This window comes from Equus caballus, chromosome 7 (assembly GCF_041296265.1).
Source record: "Equus caballus isolate H_3958 breed thoroughbred chromosome 7, TB-T2T, whole genome shotgun sequence".
NCBI lineage: Eukaryota > Metazoa > Chordata > Mammalia > Perissodactyla > Equidae > Equus > Equus caballus.
In genome coordinates this window covers 72086959-72111876 of record NC_091690.1, presented here as the reverse complement: position 1 = coordinate 72111876, position 24918 = coordinate 72086959, and the positions used below count along the sequence as shown (strand labels likewise).

General features: G+C 40.9%; 1 protein-coding gene across 2 annotated transcripts in view; it reads left to right on the top strand.

Annotated features, from left to right (window-relative positions):
• PPME1 (protein phosphatase methylesterase 1) overlaps positions 1-22814 on the top strand; it is a 71972-nt gene extending 49158 nt beyond the window's left edge. For both annotated transcript variants that reach the window (XM_023645745.2, XM_070274412.1), the window contains exons 8-14: positions 3523-3588; positions 6767-6890; positions 15078-15207; positions 16084-16128; positions 19514-19578; positions 20181-20248; positions 21592-22814. In XM_023645745.2, coding sequence (XP_023501513.1) covers positions 3523-3588; positions 6767-6890; positions 15078-15207; positions 16084-16128; positions 19514-19578; positions 20181-20248; positions 21592-21610 — 517 coding nt within the window. In that variant the 3' untranslated portion in view covers positions 21611-22814. The remainder of the gene's footprint in view (positions 1-3522; positions 3589-6766; positions 6891-15077; positions 15208-16083; positions 16129-19513; positions 19579-20180; positions 20249-21591) is intronic.
• Positions 22815-24918: the final 2104 nt, after the last annotated feature.

Sequence of the window (24918 nt, the reverse complement as noted above, 5' to 3'; positions counted from 1 at the left end):
AGATCAGTCTTGGGATAAAATATCTTGTATCTTGTCTTCTTACCTATTTTTCAAAATCCGTCTCCATTCCCTTCTCCAGAATCCTTTCTCTGACTTCTCCAAACCACCCAGATCACTCCCTCCATAAAATTGCTAGAGGCGTTTGTCTATATTATATTATACTATTTACCTCTTAAGTCTTCTAATCCTCCCTTAAGGAATATGCTTATATTGTTAATTTTCATACGTCAAAGTGCAGAAGCTGTTCTCTCCTTTGTACTTTCATACAGCATGTAGCATACTGCTGGCTGCACTAGAAGGCAGAACATATTTATTAACTGACTCAGAGATATCAAGTGAAAATTGAGGATCTGGTAAATGTATCCTAGGAAATTTTCCTAGGACAGAAGTTCTCATGCCAAATACGGCTTGCCAGAATGACGTTTGTGTTTGGTGAAGTCACATCTACCTCCCCTTGTTCACACTGCCATGATGCAGGATTCCTGTTCTCTCAGAAGCACCAAAGATCTCTCCATCTTGGGCAGTCACAACAGTGAGAATGCAGCTGCTGCCAGCTCAGCATGTACCTCGGGCACCCTGCCTGCTTCCCCAGTAACAACCAGTGAGAAAATTATTCCAAATAACTTTTAAAATTTATTCAGTAAACATTTCTTAGTACCTAAGATGTGTCAGTACCTGATCTAAGAACTGGGATGAATCAGACTTAGTTCCTATCATCAAAAACTGGGGATACAAACAAGTAAATATAAACACAACACTGTGAAGGAAGTACAGGAAGTACAGAAGACAGGTACTCAGTCCAGCCTGGGGGGTCAGGGTACACCTTCTCTTAACGGAGGTAGAGTCTTGATTCTATTGCCAGATGCAGGATAAAATAACGGTTCTGTTGTGGAATGTTAAAACATTCTGGATTTTGTGAGAGCTACTGATTTTTAGAACCTACTTTCAGAGCCTGAGAATTGGAAAGAATACTATGAAATAGTTGGTAATACTGTTTTATACTCTGCTGGATATTTGAATTGAGTTTATGACTCATAGCCGTTTTGGCTATTCCAACTTGAAAAAAATGTTGAAATACAAGGCCAACCTATTTAATTCAGTAATAATTTAAAGTGAAGTGAACCTGCCTTTGCTATCTTGGTCATCCTAATGAGAGGCAGTAAGGTATAGTCGTTAAGAGCCCGGGCTTTGAAGTTGGACAGGTATGGATTTGCATCTTGGTTCCACCACTCTGGCTGCTCTGAGGAAAACAGAATAGGGGAAGGAGTAGAGGCAGGGTGGTAACAGAAGTGGGAAATTGGTTAGGAGACAGTTGTGGTAGTATAGGAGAGTAATGAAGGTAAACACCGACTAGGGTGGCAATGGAGGAAGTAATGTGGTCATACTTGGAATGTATTTTGAAGGTAGAACTGACAGGACTGCCTAATGGATTGGATATTGGGAGAGAGACTGAGGCACAGCACTTAAGGATGACTTCTGGGTTTTTAGCCCAAGCAATTGGGTGAATAGTAGAGATAAAGAGAAGAGATTTCGGAGTGGGTAAGGGGCAGGGAGTAAGGAATTTTGTTTGGGTAAGCAGAAATGCTTATTTTACATCTAAGTGGAAATGTTAAGTAGGCACTTAGATATACTATTTAGAAGAAGTTGAGCTAGAGATAAATTAGAGAATCATCATCCCATAGATAATATTTAAAGCCAAAAGATTGGATGCAATCACCTAGGGATTTGATGTTGACAGAAAAAGGATCGAAGAACTGAGCTTTGAGATACTCCACAATATTTAGAGCTTGGGAAGAAGAGAAAGATCCAACAAACTGAAAAGGCACAGTTGATGAGATAGAAGGAAAACCAAGAGAATACAGCAAGGTTTATAGAAGGAAAGAGAGAGCATCTTCATCAAATGCTGCTGGGAGATCAACTAAGGGGAGGACTAAGATGACCTTTAGAATTGGCATGATGGAGGTGACCTTGACAAAGGAAATCTCAGAAAATAAGTGGGAGAAAGAAACCTGATATAAGTTGGGAATATTAGTTGGGAAAGGATGGGAGGTAAAGTAGAGAAGGCAAGTACGATTAACTCTTTTGAGAAGTTTTCTTGTGGAAATGGGGTAGTATCTAGTAGTGAATCTGGGGTTGAGAATGTTTTTAAAGGCTAGAGAATTTTGTTTTTCGGGGGTTTTTTTTGAGGAAAATTAGCCCTGAATTAGTATCTGCTGCCAATCCTCCTCTTTTTGCTGAGGAAGACTGGCCCTGAGCTAACATCTGTGCTGTCTTCCTCATTTTATGTGTGGGATGCCCGCCACAGCATGGCTTGATAAGTGGTGCGTAGGTCTGCACCTGGGATCTGAACCAGTGAACCCCGGGCCGCTGAAGCGGAACGTGCAAACTTAATCACTGCACCACCAGGCTGGCCCCCTAGAGAATGTTTTTAAAGGATGTTTTGTAATATCCAGTAAAGAAAAAAAAAGTGGTGACATAGGAGAGAGACAGAATAACTAGAGGAGACAAGGTCTTCATAAGCAAGAGGGGATGGGAACCAGTGCCCAAGGTTGGCCTTGAATAGGAACAGAGATATTTCATATATTAAACAATCATCAAGGCAGAGTGTATGATTACAAACACTGGTAGGTTGATGGATTCTGTAGATTGACTTGGTGGTAGAAAAATGAAGTAGCAGTTCTAATGCTTCTGTTTATCATTAAAATAAGAAACAAAGTCATTATCTAAGCGGGGGTGCACTTTAAAATTTTACAAGAATTTTTAGGCTAAAAAATGAAATTTAAAGAAATTGTTCTGGTGACCTGCTTCAAGTAGTATTTCCTGGGACATGCAGTCATTTTGCTTGGCTCTTAGGCATACTTAAGTAGACATCTCTGAGAAGACTATTCTGTTAATATGGAGTCTCAGCTCATAAGTCTATATATCATGCATTGCAAGGCCCTCTAGGAGCTAGCCCCTGCCTGTCTATCCTATTCTGTCACACTCCGTCTTTGCTCTCTCCTGTTCTCCTTGCACTTCGTCGTCTAAACTCATCATCCTGGTGACTTTTTTACATCACAGTGCCTCCTTTCACAATGTGCCCTCTGCCTATAATGCTCTGATCATCCTCTTTTATCTTCCCTTTAACTTCGTATTTTCAGTCTTCAGTTGCAGGACATTTGGGAAGCTTTCTTTAACCTCCTCATTCAGAATAAAGTGATTCCTTTGAACTTTGCCTTATGTTAAAATTACCTGTTTATGTTTCTTTCTCGCCACTAAATTGTGTACTTCTTGAGCACAGGCCTCGCGCATAGTATCCTCTTGGTAAATATTTGCAGAACTGAATACTTACTTTTTACTACTTGGCTTGTAGCCATAAAAACCAACTGGGAAGTGATGGTAATCTCTATAGTAAGCTACATTGGTAGCTACAGCTTCCTAGTAGGTCCAACAGAATCTGCACAATTATTCCTTCGACCCTAGTGACATGATAAGATGGATGCTGAATAACCTCCTCTTTCCCTTCTCACTTTTCTCTTATAGTGTGAAGAGTGGCCAGATTCGAAATCTGGAGTCTGCCCGTGTCTCGATGGTTGGCCAAGTAAAACAGTAGGTCTTACTTTTCCCCCTTGGACAGGTTAGAGACTGAAACATGGTGAGGGAATTACAGATTGCTTACTTGTCATACACCTGTTCTACCATTCTGGTGAATGCCTTCATTAATTTAGGTAATTTTTACAGATGAGCTCAGCTGGGCCAGCCGTATAGATTTTCTTTTCTTTTTTCTTTCTTTCTTTTTTTTTTTTAAGATTGGCACCTGAGCTAACATATGGTGCCAATCTTTTGTTTTTCTTCTTCTCCTCCCCAGAGCCCCCCAGTACATAGTTGTACATTCTAGTTGTAAGTCCTTCTGGTTGTGCCATGTGGGACACCGCCTCAGCATCGCCTGATGAGCGGTGCCATGTCCTCGCCCAGGATCCGAACCGGTGAAATCCCAGGCCACCAAAGCAAAGCGCGTAAACTTAACCACTTGGCCATGGGGCCGGCCCCTCTCCTTTTTTTGAAGAAATCCCGAAGCCAAATGGCGTCTTCTGTATAATACTGGATTACGTTATTAACACAACTCTAGGTGTTAAAAGGTGAAGAATCCCTGAGAATGGACATTAAAAATTGTGTCCACTCTAGTGCTGGCAGCTATGGTTTCATTCTGGTTACAGTTTCCTTCTGGTTGTGAGAAAATTATAGAACAAAAGCTATCATAACCTGAGTGAAAGCCACATTTTAAGGGTGAGCTAAGATTATTTAGCTCAGTTGATCTTCCTGGATAGAGTTACATGAGTCCTGTATATTGCTATGTAGTCACAAAACCAATAGAACAGACAGGGGTCATGAGAGTTGATGAAAATGATAATGGCATTATTGAATGCCTGCTATTTGCCAGCCACTCTGCGAGGTATTTTACATACACTGTCTCCTTTTTAAAACTTTGTCTTATGGAAAATTTTCACATGTATGAAAATAGAATATACAGTGAATCTTGGCATTCTCATTGCCCATTTTCAACAGTATTAACTCATTGCCAGTCTTCTTTCATCTGTGCCCCTATTTACTTCTCCTAAGCACAAAATATTTTGAAGCAAATTCCAGACAAACACATAATTTCCTCTGTAAGATTTCAGTATGCTGTAAAAGGTAAGGACACTTTAAACATAATCACAGTACTATTATCACACCGAAAAAAATCAACAATTCCTTAATATCATCAAATGTCTATTCAGTATTCACATTTCTGACTGTCTCATAAATAATTTTTTTATAGTTCCAATCAGATTTAAAAGAAGTAGTTACATAGCAATTGATGGATATATCTCTTAAGTATCTTTTAATCTATAGGTTCCACTTCTATCTCTTTCATTTTTTTTTCCTTGCAATTTAATTTGTTGAGGAAACTTGGTTGTTTGCCTTGTAGAATTTTCCACGTCCTGAATTTGCTGATTGATTCCTCAAGGTGTAATTTAATATGTTCTTTTGTTCCCCATATTGGTAAATTGTTAGATCCAGAGATTTGATCAGGTTCAGATTTGGGTTTTTTTGTTGTTATTTTGGTTTTTTATTTGTTTGCAAGAATAGTTGATATTGTTTACTGCCATCAGGAAGCAAATAATGTCTGGTTGTGTCTTGTTTTGAATCTTAGTAGACATGGATGATCATTACCTGAATTCGTTAATTCATTTTCACTATCTCATTTAATCCTTACAATACCTCTTTAAGGTAAGTGTTGTTTTATAGATGAGGAAATGGAAGTTCGGAAATGTAAAGTGACTTTCTGAGAGTCGCACAGCTAGTGAATGACAGAGCTCAGTTCCAAACTCCTGTGTATTTGACTATATTATGGATTTTATGCCTGAAAGGGCAATTTGAGTAGTAATATCTGGCAGACGCAATGCAGAGGCTTTGAGTAAGCTGTGAGACTGCCCACTTTTCAATGGCTAAATATTTTGAGATCTGATTTGTCTAAGGAGTGATACAGCATTTTGTCAGGAAGTTACATGGCAGGTAGTTCAGTGATTTTAAAAGTTTACTTACTGTGTAAATTTAAGTGGTGTTTTCTCTTAATATGTAAATCTGTGTATGTAAGAGTATGTGTGTTTTCATTGTCACATAGATATCAGCTGGAACCTTCCTGCCCTTCTTGCCTAAACGAAATTCTCTTGAACCTGCCAATCCATAGCTATGAAAATCCAGAGCACATGTTTTTTTTCTTTGTTATACTACTTTGACCCAGATGTGAAACCTAACACCTCAAGTCCCATAGAAAACCCCCACTTAAAATATCTACAAACATACACTTCACTGAAGGTTTGGTAGAGGAGACAGAGAAGGAGAGGTTATCATTCTTAAAATCCACCACCAAAGTTTCACTGAGCCTTCAGTTTATCCCAGTCTCTTTTTGTCTTGCTTATTCTCTCTCCTCTTCTCCCTTCTCTATCCCTCTCAAGGGCAAAATAACAAATTCTCTGTCATGCAGAGCAGACCTTGGTATTAGCTGCTACCTAGGCCCTTGGGATTTTTACCTTTAACACTTGTCAATGTATTTTTTCCAATGAATTCTCTCCAAAAGGAATTATGGTACCAGCTGTTCATGTAATAATAATTTTTCTACCTAATTACATAATAAAGAGATATATTTTTAGAGAAAAACAACAGTAATTGATTGGATCAGATGTTCTAATCTCCAAGGTTCAGCTGACCATGTTTATTGTAATTGCCCTTTTCTATCGGCTAATTAAAAAGTGGAGGCCTTTTACCTTTCTGTCTGAGCCTTGTTCTACTGTCAGCAGGGGGCAGTAGAAAAGCACTATGCTTTAGAGTTAATTGGGCCTAGATTTGCCTCCCAGCCTCATCCACTCATGAGCGAGGTGATCCTGAGCAATTTTTTAAACTCTTCAGGGCTACTTCATAGGATTGTTATGAGGATTCTATAGGATAATGCCAGTAAAACTCTTGTCACCATGTCTCAGGAAATGGTTACTCCCTTCTGTGGGTCAGTATTGGTGTAAGAACTAGAAACCAGCCCTTGGAGTATAATCATACATTGGCCATGACCTTCCACATCCCTGATCTACTTTTTGCACATTTTAAAAATGCACATTTTTCACATCCCCCTTCTCCCAGGGGCGTCAAGTTTTAACTAACATTTGATTATAAAAGGCCATAATTAGCAGTATCTCTGAGATAATTTGTGTATAGAAGAGAGGTGTGTGATAGTACTTTTTTTTAAACCTAGGTGCGAAGGAATTACAAGTCCAGAAGGCTCAAAATCTATAGTGGAAGGAATCATAGAGGAAGAAGAAGAAGACGAAGAAGGAAGTGAGTCAGTAAATAAGAGGAAAAAGGAAGATGACATGGAGGTGGGTGAAAGCCTGCATTCTTGGAAGGTGTAGGGAATGGTTCAGGGTGTATGGGATGGGGAAGGGTAGGTGACATTGTTCTTTTTGTCCACCATTAGATATTTTAGGAGGCAAAGACATTATCATAATAGATACTTAGGTTAGCTATAAGATATAAGGCAGGGCCGGCCTGGTCACGTGGTGGTTAAGTTCACACGTTCCGCTTCTCGGTGACCTGGGGTTCGCTGGTTCGGATCCCAGGTGTGGACATGGCACTGCTTGGCATGCCATGCTGTAGTAGGTGTCCCACGTATAAAGTAGAGGAAGATGGGCACGGATGTTGGCTCAGGGCCAGGCTTCCTCAGCAAAAAAAGAGGAGGATTGACAGCAGTTAACTCAGAGCTAATCTTCCTCAAAAAAAAAAAAAGAAGATATAAGGCATTTGTTGATAGCTCTGACAAATTTTATCATAAAACTTACAGTATATACCCTACCCTCAAACAGACTGCTCTCTCATCAGGCTTTTAGGGTTTTTCTCACCTCTGTTGCTGTCGTTTATCTCATGAGAAAATCCCATTTCCTACCAGTCTACGCTAAGCCCATCCAGATCCTACCCATCTTTCAAGGTATATCTCCTTGGGGAAGCTTTCTGACCTCAGTTTATATCAATCCCTCTCCAGTACAGCCCTGGGAGTCTATATGACACAACTTAGCACTTTCTTTTTTGAAGTTAGGGCTAAGTCATAGAATTGATTTTCATAAGCCACATTCAAAGGTACAGTGGTCTGGTGGTCATCCCTAGAAAGCAGATTCAGTGTTCTCTAATTGCACAAGAATTATCTCCCAACAAAAATAACCTGTGTTCTTTTTGAAGGCAGGAACTGATGTTCTGTATGAATTTCCCTCAGCATTTAGCTCAGGTTGTGTGCATAGTAAGTGTTCTATGTGTACTTGCTGAGCAATTGATTTGAGAATAGTAGTAGGAAGGGAAATGATTTTTTTTTTCTTGGAAATGATTAGTGGGCATGAGCAGCAGGCTTTCTGGAATACACTATAAACATCTTACTAATAGCAGGTGGTATACTCTGTGTATACCACATATTCCTTTGCATTTGGAGATGCTACTGTTAGTAAGGAGGAGAGTACATTTTTTTTAAACAGTATTTTTAATTTAATGAGGATCTTCTTGTCATCCTAAGATCAATGAATAATACTTTGTACCTCTTTGGAGTTTAAAAAAATGTAAATAAGTCATGATCAGTTTGCCCTCCCAGCACTCCGTGAGGTGAGGGGAGATCTTTTCTCCTGTGTTAACACTGTGAAAACAGACAAAGAGATGAAGGGACTTGCCCAAGGTAATCAGGCAGTATTTAGCAGATCTGAGAGTCTGATACAAACTGTCAGTACTTTTTACTTTTTATGTGCTAGGAACTATACTGAGTGCTTCACAGTTATCACCTTTAGTCTTCCTTTTAGCACTGCATTGTAGAAATTATCATCGTTTTACAGCTCAGGTACAGATACTTGTCTTCAGCCACACATAAATGTTAGCACTAAAACAAACCCAGATCCTCTGATTTTTTTAATTCCAAGTCATTGTTTCTTTGCAGTTTTTCATAAGCCTAATTATGTGCAGTTTTATAAACTCTAGCAGTTCTGTTAGGAGGGCACACTGAGGCACATCAAGCAATGAGGAGTATAGCTAAACAGTCTACACTTGAAGAAGGACGCAAAGAAACTCCAAACAACAGTCACAACTTCTTGCAATTAGTAGATAAGTAAGTCCTGGAGATCTAATGCACAGCATAGTAATTATAAGCAACAATACTGTATTATAAACTTCACAGTTGCTAAGAGACTGGATCTTAATTATTCCAACCACAAAAAAGAAATGGTAATTATGTGATGTGATGGAGGTGTTAGCTAATGCTATCTTGGTCATCATATTGCAATGTATAGATGTATCAAATCAACACATTGTATTCCTTAAACCTACACAATGTTGTGTGTCAATTATATCTCAATAAAGAGAAATAAATAAATAAATAAAACAGAGAAAGTGTTGGGAATTCAAATTCAACTTAACAACAACAAGGCAGTTACAACTTCTAAAGTGCGGTAGCCAGGGGCCATTTAGGGCCCATTAGCCCTTACGGGCATCTCTATTATAGTACAATATAAAAGGTAGTGTTTGAAATGACCCTGAGAGACACATAAGAGGTCAGCTGCATCCATTCTGCTCTGTAAAATAAGACAAGATATACATTTTATTTGAGGCGGGGGAGAGAATCTAATACAAAACGGTTAAAATACAGAAAAGAAAGGGAAAAATTTAAGCTTTAAACCTTAAAGAAATAAACTTCAGTTGTCCAGGAGATAGTCGTTTATGCATAAATCTGTCTCTTTTTTTTAACTGCTTTATCGAGAGATAACTCACCCAAAGTGTACAATTCACTGGTTTTTAGTATAGCCACAGAGTTGTGCAACCATCACAACATCTGATTTTAGAACATTTTCATTACTTTTAAAAGAAATGTCATACTCATTTGCAGTCACTTCCCATTTCTCCTCAACTTTCCCAGCCCTGGGCAACCCACTAGTCTACTTTTGCCTCTATAGATTTGCCTAATCTGGACATCTAGTATAAATGGAATTATAGAGTATGTGGTCTTTTGTAACTGGCCTCTTTCACCTTAGCATAATGTTTGTTTTCAAGGATTCTCCATGTTGTGACATGTATCAGTACTTCATTCCTATTTATGACTGAATAATATTCCATTGTATGGATAGACTACAGTTTTTATCCATTCATCAGTTAATGGATATTTGGATTGTTTCCACTTTTTGTCTGTTATGAATAATGCTGTTTTGAACATTTGTATACAGATTTTTGTGTGGCTGTCGGCTTTTATTTCTCTTGGGTATACACCTATGAGTGGAATTGCTTGATGGTAACTCTATGTTTAATCGTTTGAGGAACAGCCAGACTGTTTTTCAAAGTGCCTGTACCATTTTACATTCCCACCTGAAGTGTATGAGGGTTCTAGTTTTTCTACATCCTTGCCAGCACTTATTATCTTTCTTTCTTTTTTTTTTTAAAGGTTGGCACCTGAGCTAATTGTTGCCAATCTTCTTTTTTTTTTTCATGCTTTTTCTTCCCAAATCCCCCCAGTACATAGTTGTATGTTTTAGTTATGGGTCCTTCTAGTTGTAGCATGCGGGACGCTACCTCACCGTGGCCTGATGAGCGGTGCTATGTCCGCGCCCAGGATCCAAACCCGTGAAACCCTGGGCCACCAAAGCGGAGCGCACGAACTTAACCACTCAGGCATGGGGCCAGCCCGTCTTTCTTTTTTATTATAGCCATCCTAGTGGGTATTAAGTAGTATCTCATTGTGGTTTTAATTTACATTTTCCTAATGACTATTGATGTTGAGCATCTTTTCATGTACTTATTGGCCATTTGTATATCTTCCCTGCAGAAATGTCTATTCAGATCCTGCACCCAATTTTAAATAGGGTTGTCTTTTTATTCTTGAGTTGTAAGAGTTCTTTATATTTTCTAGGTACAAGTGCCTGATTTGCAAATATTTTCTCCCTTTCTATGGGTTGTCTTTTTCACATTCCTGATGGTGTTCTTGGAAGTGCAAAAGTTTGATTTTGATGAAATTCCATTTTCCTAGTTTTTGTTTTGTTGCTTGTGCCTTTGGTGTCATATCTAAGAAGGCTTTGCCTAGCCCAAGGTCACAAAGATTTATGCCTATGTTTTCTTATAAGAATCTTCTACTTTTAGTTCTTACATTTAGGTCTATGATCCATTTCGAGTTACTTTTTATGTATGGTATGAGGTGGAGGGTGTAACTTCGTTCTTTTGCATGTGCATATCCAGTTGTCCCAGCACCATGTGCTGGAAAGACTTCTCTTTCTCATTTAATTGTCTTGCTTCCCTTGTTGAAAATCAATTGACCATAAATGTCAGAATTTATTTCTGGACTCCCAGTTCTGTTCCATTGATCTATATGTCTATCCTTATGCAAGTACTACACTATCTTCATTATTGTAGCTTTGTAGTAAGTTTTGAAATCAGGAAGTTTGTCTTCCAACTTTGTTCTTCTTTTTCAAGCTTATTGCAGTCTCATATTCTTAAAATTTTTTTTGATTACTTGTTATATGCCAGACCATGTTCCTGTTGCTTTACATACATGAGTGTCTCTAGTTCATCCTTAGAACAATCCTTTGAGATCTTGTATTGCCCATTTTACAGCTAAGAAAATAGGCTCAAAGTTAAGTAACTTTCTCAAGGAGCCCACAGTTATTAGTTAATGATAGATCTGGGATTTGCATTCATTCAGGTCTGACTGACACAAAGCCTATGTTTTTAAAAATTTTTCAAGTGAGGCATTGAGAAATAATACAAGGCCCATGGTAGATGCCTTTGTGTGGAGAATTGCATCCTGCCCAGGTGAACATTCCAGGAAAATTGGTAACTGGCTTTCTGTTTCTCCTAACCAACAACTAGGATCTCATGACGTCAATCTATTGTATTACTGCTTGTTGAAGGAAGGCATCTAAACTAACTTTATGATCCATCTCTCTAGAGAAAGTATTTATTATCATTACCCTAATTACAGGAGTAACTCTAATTCTATCCAGAATTTTTTCTTTGTTTTTACGATTTTTAGGACTTGAACTCCTTTTTTAAAAAAAAAATTTAATAATATTACTATCCTTGGAAGCTCCCTTACCTTAAATTTGTCATTTTCATATGAAGTCCTCTGTGCATTTGGGAGGGGCTTGTGAGATTATGGTGTCTCTAACTGTGGAGCAGATCTCTTAGAAATGGCTCATAAGTGGGAAGTATTGCATATAATAGGACAGGCTGAGATTCCAAACTGAAATAACAATTAGCATTCACTTCAAAGTGTCCTATGCCTGGAAAATATTAATAGAAGAGAATGGAATGAGTTGTTTAGTGAGAACTAGAAGACCCAAATTTCCTGACTCCCATCCAGTGATCTTTTTCTTTCTTTTTTTTTAACTGTGGTAAAAAACACATAACATAAAATTTGCCATCTTAACCATTTTTAAGTGTAGAGTTCAGTAGTGTTAAGTATATTTATGTTGTTGTGTAATAGATTTCCAGAACTTTTTGATCTTGCAAATTTCAAACACTATACCCATTAAACAACTCCCTTGTTCCCCTCCCCTCAGCCCCTGATAAACCACCATTCTACTTTCTGTTTCTATGAATTTCACTACTTTAGATACCTCATATAAGTGGAATCGTACAGTATTTGTCTTTTTGTGACTGGCTTATTTCACTTAACATAATGTTCTCAAGGTTCGTCCATGTTGTAGCATGTGACAGGATTTCCTTCTGTAAGGCTGAATAATATGTATATAACACATTTTGTTTATCCATTTATCTGTTGATAGACATTTGTATTGCTTACACCTCTTGACTGTTATGAATAATGCTGCTATGAACATGAGTGTGCAAATATGAATTCAAGACTGTGCTTTCACTTCTTTTGGCTATGTGTGTGTGTGTGTGTGTGTGTGTGTGTGTGTGTGTATGTGTATACGTATATGTATATACCCAGAACTGAGATTGCTGGATCATATGGTAGTTCTATTTTTAATTTTTTAACTGCCATACTGTTTTCCAAAGTAGTGGTACCATTTTTATAAGTCCACCAACAGTGCATAAGGGTTCCAATTTCTCCACATCCTTGCCTACACTTGTTATTTTGTCTTTTTTTGACAGCAGCCATCCTAATGGGTACAAAGTGATATCTCATTGTGGTTTTGATTTGCATTTCCCTGATGATTAATGATGTGCATCTTTTCATGTACTTATTGGACATTTGTATGTCTTCTTTGGATAAATGTCTATTCAAGTCCTTTGCCCATTTTTTAATCAGGTTATTTGACTTTCTGTTGTTGAGTTGTAGGTGTTCTTTATATATTCTAGATATTAACCCCTTATCAGATAGATAATTTGCAAATATTTTCTCCCATTCTGTAGGATGCCTTTTCACTCTGTTGATTGTGTTCTTTGATGCATGAAAGTTTTAAGTTTGATGTAGTCCGTTTGTCTATTTTTGCTTTTGTTGCCTCTGCTTTTGGTGTCATAACCAAGAAATCATTGCCAAGTCCAATGTCATGAAAAGTTTCATGAAGCTTTCCCCTATGTTTTTGTCTAGAAGTTTTATAGTTTTAGGTCTTACATTTATGTCTTTAATCCATTCGAGTTAATTTTGTTGTATGCTTCAACTTCATTCTTTGCATCTGGATATCCAGTTTTCCCAACACCATTTGTTGAAAAGATGTCCTTTCTCCATTGAATGGTCTTGGCACCTTTGTCAGAGATCATTTGGCCATGTGTGTGAAGGTTTATTTCTGGGCTCTCTAGTTTCTTCTATTGGTCTATTTGTCTGTCTTTATACCAGTACTATGTTGTTTTGCTTACTATAGCTTGTTTTGAAATCAGAGAGCGTGAGTCTTCCAATTTTGTTCTTCTTTTCCAAAATTGTTTTGGCTGTTTGGGGTCCCTTGAGATTCTAAATGAATTTTAGGGTGAATTTTTCTATTTTTGCAAAAAATGCCGTTGGAATACTATTCAGCTATATAAAAAAAAGGACAAAATCGTCCCATTTGCAACAACATGGATGGATCTTGAGGATATTATGCTAAGCGAAATAAGCAAGACAGAGAAAGACAAACACCATATGATTTCACTCACATGTGGGAGATAAACTAACACCTGGACAAAGAGGATAATTTAGTGGGGAAGTTGGGTTGCGGGGTGAGCACAAGGGGTGAAGGGGCACGTTTGTATGGTGACTGACAAATAATAATGTACAACTGAAATTTCACAATGTTGTAAACTATTATGACCTCAACAAGGGGTGAAGGGGCACATTTGTATGGTGACTGACAAATAATAATGTACAACTGAAATTTCACAATGTTGTAAACTATTATGACCTCAATTAAAAAAAAACTGCCATTGGGATTTTGATAGGGATTGTGTTGAATCTGCAGAACGCTTTGGGTAGTGAGGACATCTTAACCATCCAGTGGTCTTTAATACACTATGTTGCTATCTGATGTTTACGTCTAGATTTTCATACGGTGGGTGATATGGTATCCCATTTATTTATTCCAGTTATTATACTTCAAATTTTCAATGATGCAGAAAAGTATAGAGAATCATTTATTTGTTCAGCTTGTGTGAGATGAGTGCATACTCTGTGCCTAACTACTTTATATCGAGATTTAACAGATATTGACATTTTGTCATATTTGTGTTAAATTTCCTTTTTTAAATTGATATTGCAGGAATACTATATCATTATCATGAATCAAAATATATGAAAAAATGCTCTGTCAGCATATCAACATATTTTCAGTTTTCCCTTCGAATTCTTTCCCAAAGTATACCGCATTTTTCAGTAGTAATCCTAGCTCAGATAACACGTTGTACTCTACATCTTTCACTTAATATTATATCGTAAGCATTTTTTTCATACTGCAATGTATTTTTTGTTAATTATCCTTTTGGTGATATGTTCTTTTTGCCAAATGGGTATAAGAGAAGCTCATTCTTGGCTCTACTATTTACTAGCTTCATGATCATAGCAAAGTTTCCTAAGTTCATTGAAACTAATAGAAGTAAAAAGTAGTAGTCAACACAGAAATTGAAATATAATGAATGTACACCTGAAATTCATATAATGTTATAAACTAATATACCTCAATTAAAAACAAATAGGAAAAAAGAAGAAGTAAACTTCTGGGGCTGGCCCTATGGCCGAGTAGTTAAGTTCCCACGCTCCGCTTCGGTGGCCCAGGGTTTCACCAGTTGGGATCCTGAGTGTGGACATGGCGCTGCTCATCAAGCCATTCTGAGGCGGTGTCCCACAGAGCACAACCAGAGGCACTCACAGCTAGAATATGCAACTGTTACTGGGGATTTAGGAAAACAAAAAAGTAAACTTCTGATTTTCTAAACATGGTATTTACAACTATCACCTATACCACAAGGCTGTTATAAGGATTACATGTATATTAAAATGTCTGGGACATACTAGGCCTTTAACAAGTGCTAGTTTCCTTCCCTTTCCTTTTCCCAGAGACCTAGTTTTTATCCTGTTCCTCCAGGGGTTGCCCTCTGAGACTCAGAACTTGCTCTTATTTCTCCAGACCAAGAAAGACCATCCGTACACTTGGAGAATTGAACTGGCAAAAACAGAAAAATACTGGGATGGCTGGTTCCGAGGCTTATCCAATCTCTTTCTTAGTTGTCCTATTCCTAAATTGCTGCTCTTGGCTGGTAAGTGTATATGTATGTATTAGCTCGGGCTGCCATAATACAATACCATAGACTGGGTGGCTTAAACAACAAATTTATTTTCTCACAGTTCTGGAGGCTGGATGTCTGAGATCAGGGTACCAGCATGGTCGAGTTCTGGTGAGAGCTTTCTTACTGGCTTGCAGACAACCTCCTTCTCACTGTGTCCTTACATGGCAGAGAGAGCGAGGACAAGCTCTCTGGTGTTTATTCTTATAAGGACACTAATCCTGTCATATGAAGGCCCTATCCTTATGACCCCATTTAACCTTAATTATTTCTTCATTTAACCTTAATTACTTCCATATCTCCAAATATGGTCACATTGTAGATCATATGAATTTGGGGGGGACGCAGTTCAGTCTGTAGCAGTGCAGGAATATTGTCATTCTGAATATGTCCTTGTTAAAACCACTCACCAAATGGATAGTGACTTCCAAAGTGAAAGTGAAGTACCATCCTCACTCATCTGTGCCCTTTCTCCTCTCCCCGCCAAAGCCCTACACCTAACTAAGCACAAAGCATCCACCTGGGATGGCCTAATTTGGCCTGGCCCCTGTCAAGCCCACGTCTTTCTAGAGTGGTGTAAGAATATTTGAGTATAATGGAAATTTGAAAAGCAAAATCCTGTTTTCAGAAACCAGTTTAAAGAAGCAAAATGATTACAGGGGAACCTCAGTCTGAGCTTTGTATGGTGAGAATGTACCCTCAGATAATTAAGATTAGCATTAACATGAATTGAGAATATCATCATGTTTACAACTTTGTAACAATTTTTACTTCATACTTGAACAGCAAAACCAATTTCACATGGCCTTTTCTAATAAGCTACTTACGGATTCTCTTATTTTGTTCTAGGTGTTGATAGATTGGATAAAGATCTGACTATTGGCCAAATGCAAGGTAAGTCATCAAGATATTATGTCCCTAGGTCCTTCTCTGAGGGCAGAGAAAGGGCCAGAGTCATGTAGAAATTAACTGTCTCAGATTGTGAGGTGCAAGGAGAGAGCATGTGCTTCAGAGTTAGACCCAAATTTGGTATCCACCTCTGCTCCTGATCTGCTATATGATTATGGGCAAGTATTTCCCTTTCTGAGCTTTGATTTTTTTTCCCCTATCTAAAAGTGAGAATTATACTACTACCTACGTCTCAGAGTTGTAAGGATTACAATGAGGCAGTGTCTTTGAAAAGGGCATTATAAACTATAAAGTATTCTATAGGTATATAACATTGTGAAAGAAGATACTCTGAATACTGATCAGTATTTTTATTATTGTTAGAATTCTTAGGAAAAGGAAAGGTCCAAGATAATCCAGATACAAAAAGGTGTAAACTCTGTTTAGAAGACAGCATGGTGAGGTGGTAAAGGCAAGTTCTCTGAGGTTGGGAGAATTGGTTTTGAGTACTACTTTTTTCCTACTAATTTTTGACCCTGGGCAAGTTTCTTGACCTGCCTTAGCTGTAGTTTTCTCAGCCTCACAGGGATCATGAGGTGTAATGAGTAGGAAAGTGACCTTTTGTGCTCAGGTCCAGGTATGTTGGCCAGATGACAGTGGAACCAGTGGGACCAATGTCCTGGAGGCTCTTGCTTTAGTATGGATGAAAGGCTTGGTGAAGGTGAAGTCAGTAGGCATTGGCACCTTTGGAGTTAAGGAAAACTTGAAGGCCGAGGTTTCAGGCTTAAGCAGATTCTTTTCTTGACCTTCCTTCTTTTCTGCTTACTCCCCCTGGACAATTTCATGGCTCTTATTTATACCCCGATAACTCCCAGAGCTGAACATCTGACTCATACCTCTCTCCTGTGCTCCAGACCTGGCTCATGTATCAAACCTGGCAAATCTCTCTACTTGGGTGTTTTATGGGTCCCTCAGACTGTTCCTGTAACTGTCCTCAAGCTCTCCACAGAGAAAGGGGTTGTATTCCCTCACTATAGTTGTTCGGAGACTCCTGAATGATTTATCAAACCTGGCCCCAGACCTTCATATCCTTCCATTTCTCCACCTACACAGTGTCCTGAGGCCTGGAGCAGAACCATGGGTTGGGACTGTGTGATTTTTATGGCACTGATGTTGGTAATTCTGAGCTTAGACACCTTTCCTTAAATTTAATTCAAGCAAACCTGTCCTAAGCACTCCTTCTGTGCAAAACCTATGCTTGATGCTGGCCAGACAGAAGAATCAGACATGGCCCTGATACTGTCTGAAAGCAGTTGATCTGGACTGGAGTAGCGTTTGGAACCAGTGTTGATCACCAGCTTTGGAATCAGACATGCCTGGGTTTGAATCACTGTTACTAGTTTTGTGGCCTGAGTGAATTACTGACTTCTTTAATCCTGAGTTTCTTCATCTATAAATGGAGATAATGATATATCTTAATACAGTTGTGTGAGGTTTAAATAAGAAAATTTGGGTGAAGTAAGAGTTTGACAAATGACGGCTTCATTATGTCCATAAAGCACTCACAATTCCTCATTAGATGTCCTCCTGTTTCCCCAGCAAGGATTATGCCAAGACTATCTTCTCTTTCAAAGCATCCCATGAGTATAGAGAATAAATGGCTGAGATGAGGGACATCCCATAAAACAAAGGGAAGTGGCTAAGGCAGCATAGATTCTAAACCACAGCCTTCAGAGCACTGTTTCAAGCAGCTGAATTAGTTATAGAATCCTAGAAACCCACCACTCATTCATGGTACAACTTGTGTGAATAATTTAGGCTCTCTGAACCTAAGGTTCTTCACCTGTAAGATGAGAAGGGAGGGTTTGGAAGTATGCCCACCTCATAGCATGATTGTGAAGATTACCCGTGATCATGTTATTTTATGCGTACGGGCACCGTGTTGTTAGTATGTGTGAGTCCTCCTGACTCCTTATACCCACTCTTCCAAAGAGGAACAAAAAATGCATCCCTAGTCATCAAGCCCAAGGTGGTTGGAGTTGTAAGTTTTATCAGGTCATTTGCTCATTCATTCATTCATCCAAGACTTTTGCTAAGCACTTACTCAATGTCTAGCCCTGTGTTGGGCCCTAGTGGGGACATAGAGCCAGTAATGATACTAGCCCCTGTTCTTATGGAAATGACACACTCCTGGGGAGGCAAGCACCAGGGCCATATAAAATATAAACAAGAAGGGCACAAGCTGCTCTGTGTTTGGATCCAAATGCACTAACAGTAGTATATTAAGAGACACAAGTGAGAGGGGACAGCTGAAGCACCCAGGGGCAGCTTACTGCAAGAGGAAGGGCATAAGCCGGGCCTTACTGAATGGAATGGTCTTAGTTCCTCTACTAATTAACTAAGTGGCCTTGGACAAATCACTTCACTAATCATGGCTTCAATTTTCATCATCTCAGGAAAGAATTTGAATATTTGTCCTGCTTAATTTTATAGGGTTGATTTGAGAATCAACTTTAAAAAAGGATAGAAGAGTATTTTGAAAAATTTATAAAGCACCGGGTAACTCGGGTAAGAATCACGGTTGTGATGACCAGAAGGACTTCCAGAGCTTACTTCCTTCTTTTGTAAATGGAGACCCTGAGCCTCTGAGAGTCTGCTTTCTCTACCTATGAGAGCTCTGGGTCCCCTGTCCTTTAGTCTGCTTAGGGATCTTGCTTTATCAGTCATCTCTGTTCACTCTTAACAGCTATTACAATAGTTGTGAGCGTACAGTGTTCCACATGGTAACTTATTATTGGAATAATAAATTCAAAATCCTTAGCATAGCTTACAAAACCCTTAGTGGTATGGTCCTTGCTTACCTCTCCAGCTTCATTGTTAACTCTCATGAGCATCACGCCAGACTTTTTATTTCCAGGAACAAATACGATTTTGTCCTCCTTCCCTTTGTGTAGCCTCTTTTTTCTGTGTAGGAGGCCTTCTTGGATCCCTGTTTGATTACGAAGCTCTCTTTCCTATGTTCTTCCAGTTCCATGCACTCAGTTTTATCATAGGAACTACATGCTGCATTAAAATGTTGGGTTTTGTGTTTTGGTCCCCCACTAGACTTAAATCCCCTGAAAACAGGAACTTTTTCTTCCTATGTGTCTGGCCCAAAGTAAATGCACACTAAATAGTTGCAGAAGGAAAAGGTGAAGGGAAAATGATTTGCCCAAGGTTACAGTTACAAATATTAGCATCCTCCACAAAGGCTTGGTAATTGGGTCCGGAGTATTGGTGCAATGGGTGAGGGGAATGAGGAGGAGGTCCAGGGCTCCTGGAATGACCTATGAGGTGATAAGGAGAGGGCACTTTTAGTCCCTGAGGTCACCTGGGTTTGTTTCCTCTCCAGGGAAGTTCCAGATGCAGGTCCTACCCCAGTGTGGCCATGCAGTCCATGAGGATGCTCCAGACAAGGTGAGTCTCGTACTTGATGACTGTAAAAGGACAACTGTGAGAATAACCTTGGATCTCACAGAAGATAGAACAAGCCTGAGTCAGCCTGTGTTTCGTGCAGCAGCTGCTGTGGGGCCTACACAGATGCAACTCCACCAGTTCCTAAACCTTTCCCCGGCAGCTGCCTATGGCCTCAGCTTTCCGTGTATGGGCTGAGGAACCACTGGCACCCTGCTTTTTCATCCCAGGGCCCTGTGGTTAAGATCTATGGTTAAGATAGAAAAAGGGCTAATTGGGATAGAAACTGCTCCCTGAACTACAGTCGTATTAGGAGTTAATATGCATTTCTCCTGTAGGAAAAAGATGTTTTATAACTCTAAGGGGATAAATAAGCCTTCACATCATTCCTCTTAACTTCTCTGGGAACATTCCTGGCAAGGATGGTAGGGAGGAGTCTCCTAGCTCTGCCAGGACCCAGGTCTGTTTGATTTCAAGCACCCCAACCTTATAGGACCCATGAGTCCACTGTAGAGCCTAACCTTCCAACAAAAGCCCACAGGACCTCCAAGGCTGAGCTCCATTGCTAACCTTCATATGGCCTGGAATATCTCTTCCTTTTCCAGGTAGCTGAAGCCGTTGCCACTTTCCTGATCCGACACAGGTTTGCAGAGCCCATCGGTGGATTCCAGTGGTAAGGAAGTACAAAGGTTTAAGGAGCCCAGCAATGCTGGCTAGCTCCAACAAAAAGATATTTGCAAGGTTGTAAATATGTCTGCCTTACCCCTGCCTGGTTTGTGTCACCATGCCTTTCTTCCTCCTCAACAGGGAGCCCAGCATGTGTGTTTCTATAAAGCTGTGGTTGCTTGTTCTATGTGCTTTGATCCAGTGGGTTGTTGCTGAGCTGAGAGTAAATTGGGCCTAGTACCCCACCCCCCACTGTGATATGTACTCCTTCTTGAGGTGCCCCTTCTCTGGGGAGGCTGGGGTGGAAATGAGTCCTTTTCCAGGCTCTTAGAGAAGTTCTGTATGCCTTCTCCTGCCCTGCTGCTGGGGAATGCTGGGCAGGCCATAGAGGCTGCGTAGAGATCCAGAGCAGGGTTTCCAACCTCAGCACTATTGACATTTGGGGCAGGTAATCCTTTGTGGTGGGGGATTGTCATGTACATTGTAAGATGTTTAACAACATCCCTGGCCTCTATGCACTAGAAGCCAGTAGCACCCCCCCCACTCCGACACACACAATTGTGACAAGAAAAAATGTCTCTAGATTTTACCAAATGTCTCAAGGGAGGCAAAATCACTCCCAGTTGAGAAACACTGGTCTAGAGGGAAAAGGATGCCTTTCATCCTAGGAAGCTTTTCATCTGATTAGGGAGACACAGCTGGGCTCTTTGTTGAGGAGGAAGAGAGGCCTAGTGACCCACACGACGCAGTCTTGGCTCTACCTCAGCGAGCTCCTAGTCTCTGCTGCAGAAGGCCCCTGATCTTCAGAGAGCCCAGAAGCTTGATGGAGAGTCTTGCCTCCCAGTTGGAAAGTCTCTTAGCTGATTTTAGTGAGGGTCCAGGAGAACGTGTTCCCTACCCTCAGGCAGTTTGAAGAAGAAGAAATGTTGAAGAAAAAGACATAGCTTCTGCATTAGAGAACTCTGAATGCCAGGGCCTGAGAGGTGAGGGTGTCAGGGCAGTGTAGGCATTGGAAATGATGACAGGAGCTTGGTACAGTTAGTCACACGAGTGAGTCATACCACCCCTCAAGCAACTGACCATTGGTGGATCCCAGGAATCAATAGTGAGGACCTAATTTTTCTTAATAAGCAAATTTGGGGCCCCTGGATTATTTGGAGGCTTCGTCAAATCAGTAGTACACTGAGAGCAGACCCTGTGTTGAGCCCTGGCTGGGGCTGTGGGGAGGTGGGACAGATTTGTAAGGGCCTCGCTGGTCATTAGGGAAGGCTTCCTAGAGGAGACAGGGTAAGTGGAGGGAAGGCTTGTGATGGTCACATTTGTTTTCCCTTCTCTTTTCATTCTTCACAGTGTGTTTCCTGGCTGTTAGTGACCTGCTATCCATCCCCCCTCAACATTGAGCTCTGTTGTAAATACATCGCACCAGAGGCCACTGTGATGCCGCTGTCTCCTCCTCACCATCCCGCCCAACCATGTGACACCGGCTCCCTGTAGACGGGCATCCCCAGATGTGCAAACCCTTCTGTGTATTCCTGCCAAAAGCACTGTTTTCCAGGGCCTTTGACCAATGTCAGCCTCCCTTGTCCAAGGCTCCTCAGCCCTCACTCCTTCCTTGTTTAGGAGTAGTCCCTGCCTGTTCTCCCTGCCTTGCCTAGGGTGAAGCCTCCATCAGAACTGCCACCCTGGGCCCCTATTCCTGGCATTAGGCAATGCACCTGGGTTCCCGTGTCTCCCCAGGCTCAGGGACTTCCATTCCTTGAGATTGTTCTTGGCATGGTCCTGCCCTACCTCACAGGATGGACCATGCATATAGGGTGGTCCTTATTTTTCCCTTTCAAATAAAACACCAGTCAGGTACCTTTTTATCCCAGTCTTACTATTCCAGGCTTGGAAGACCCAGAGAGGCCAGGATCCCACCCTTAGGTACAGGGAGGGGTGGTGATAGCATCACAAGAAACCAGCCTGAGAATCAGGTCTAGCCAGTCCAAGCACATGGCCTCCCATCTGGGGAGAGCCCACTGTCCCACTCCCACATGTCTGGGCACCTGCCCTGGGCTGAGGCCAGGCTGCTCCAGGGGCCTGTTGAGCCCTCACCTGCCACAGAGCAACCCAGGTTAAATACAGCCCATGCACAAAGCCACAGGCTGAAGCCTGTGGAGTTGTTTTTAAGAATCAGATTTAACCATTTTCATAAGTGGTCCCTGGAGGTGTGCAGAGGGCCTGCTTGCCTCTTCTAGACCCACAGCTTATCTTCACCATTTGTGGTTTCCATGTCACTCTTCATAGGAACAGTACAGCCCAACATCCTTACTCTTTGCCCTCTTCCAGCTGCCTCATCACAGCTCTGCGGCCTCCCCCTGTTGCCCAGGCACGCCATTTCCAAGGGCAGGGTGGAGCAGTCTCCTGCAGCCCATCTTTTCTGTGACTGTCTTAGGTGATGCGTAGCCCCCTCTACCTTTCCACCCAACAACTTCCTCTCCCTGTCCTGCTGCATGGTCCGGAGTCTGGGACCTACTTTGTTTCTTTGTTATTTATGACCTTGTTTAAAGAAAATAAATATCTCCCAACCTTTATTGATCTGGTCTTTCTCTATGGAGTTGTCCTTACTTCTGCTGATCTGGGGACAGGGGACAGTTCGTTGGATTTAGTCACCATAGAGCTCCAGAAACCCCTTTCCTGCAGCCCATCAGCATCTTATGCTCTATCTGCTGCCCAGATCCAGAATGCCCAGTGGAATGGACAGAGCCAGCCTCCACTGCAGCCAAGAGAGACCTGGGTTCCAGTCTCGTCTCTTTCAATTATTTGCAGTGTCGACTTTGGTCCAGAACAAGACAGTCTGTGCACTGTCCACATGACCTTAGACACTCACGGCTTCACATCTGCCAACACCCAAATGTCCACAAGGCACATCATCTGAGCTCTAGACACTTGAGTCCATCTACTTCCTCATATCTCTTCCAGAAGACCAAGCCACTCATATTGCCCATTCCTAAATCTAAACTCACCTTCCCCCTAAATCTTGTTCTTCTTTCTGCATTTCCTAGCTCAGTAAGCAGAAGGTACCACCATCTCTCCAGTTATCCAAACCAGACAGCCAGAGCTCCCTAGATGGCTCCCTCTCTTACACCCATACCCATATCCAGTCTACCACCAAACCCTGTCCATTCTCTTTTCTGTGTATCCTCTTTTCTAGCCCTTAGCTCCTGCCCTAGCTTAGCACTCATCTTGCTAGATCACTTCAGTCCCCTTGCTGGTTCTCTGCCACAGCCCCTCCATTGGTCATCCTCTATACACTCTTGGAGTCTTCTTCCCAGTAGGCTTTTGAGCCAGGCTGCCTAAATTAGAACCCAAGGCCCACCCCTTACTGGCTGTATGAGATAGCTATGTACTTCCTCTCTTTGTGCTACAGTTTCCTCATCTGAAGATGGAGATCATTAGTACCTACCCCACAGAGTCTTGAGGACTACCTAAGTTAGTATAGGTTTACTGACTCAGTATCTTGCACAGGGTAGGCATTTAATAAATAGTTCCTGTCATGTCACTCCCATATTATACTGAAGACATTTACTCAGAGTGGTCTGTGGGCTAGTAGCATCAGTATCATCTGGAAGCTTGTTAAAGATTTTTATCCCCACCCCAGACCTATTGAATTAGAACTGATCTGCATTATAACAAGCACATTAATTCTGAGAAGTTCTAGTTTAGATTTTCACTAAATACTTCAGGGTATAGCATGAACTGCCAATGCAGAAAAGAAAAATGCCTTGTGTGTAATCTGATTTCTCCCACCAAGCCCTTTGGGAGTTCCTTTGCTGGGCTGTATGGCCTCTGTCCACAGGGAGGCAGCATGTTCACATGTGTGGTTTTCAGGGACACACATCAGCCACTTTTGTTTACCAGGCAAATCATAATAGTCATCAATTTTTTTTTTCTGAAAAAGATTTCACCCTGAGCTAACGTCTGTTGCCAACCTTCCTCTTTTTTTTCTTTTCCTCCCCAAAGCCCCAGTACATAGTTGTATATAGTTGTAAGTCATTCTAGTTCTATGTGAGCTGCCACCACAGCGTTTCTACTGACAGACGAGTGGTGTGGTTCTGCACCCAGGAACCAAACCAAGGCCACTGAAGTGTAGTGTGCCAAACTTTAACCACTAGGCCATCAGGGCTGGCTCAGTAGTCGTCAAATTTTGAGCATCATCTAATTCACTTTACACACATCTCATTTAATCCTCACAGCAACCCTATGAGCTAAGTGATGTTATGTTCCTTTTATAGGTAGGCAGACAGGTTCAAATTCGTATAGGTCAGAAGTGACCATGTCAAGATTCAAACCTAGCTTGTTTCCTCTTCACGCGGCCTCCTGGACGATACAGGGGATCCTGGGCAGAGGTAATTTTGGTCCAGATACTGACTTAAAAGAGCAAGAGGATGATGACCAGGAAAATGAGGCTTTTTCAGACCTGATGGATGGAGACAGAGTGAATGAAATGTTCGTTGAGCTTTACGTTAGGTCCTGTGCTAGTCACTTCCATCTCGTTTATTCTTTGTATCCTTGTAAAGTTTAGGCATTCTTATTCCCAATTTAAAGGCAAAGTGGGCCAGCCCAGTGGTGTGGTTAAATTTGCATGCTCTGCTTCAGTGGCCCAGGGTTCGTGGGTTCGGATCCTGGTCGCAGACC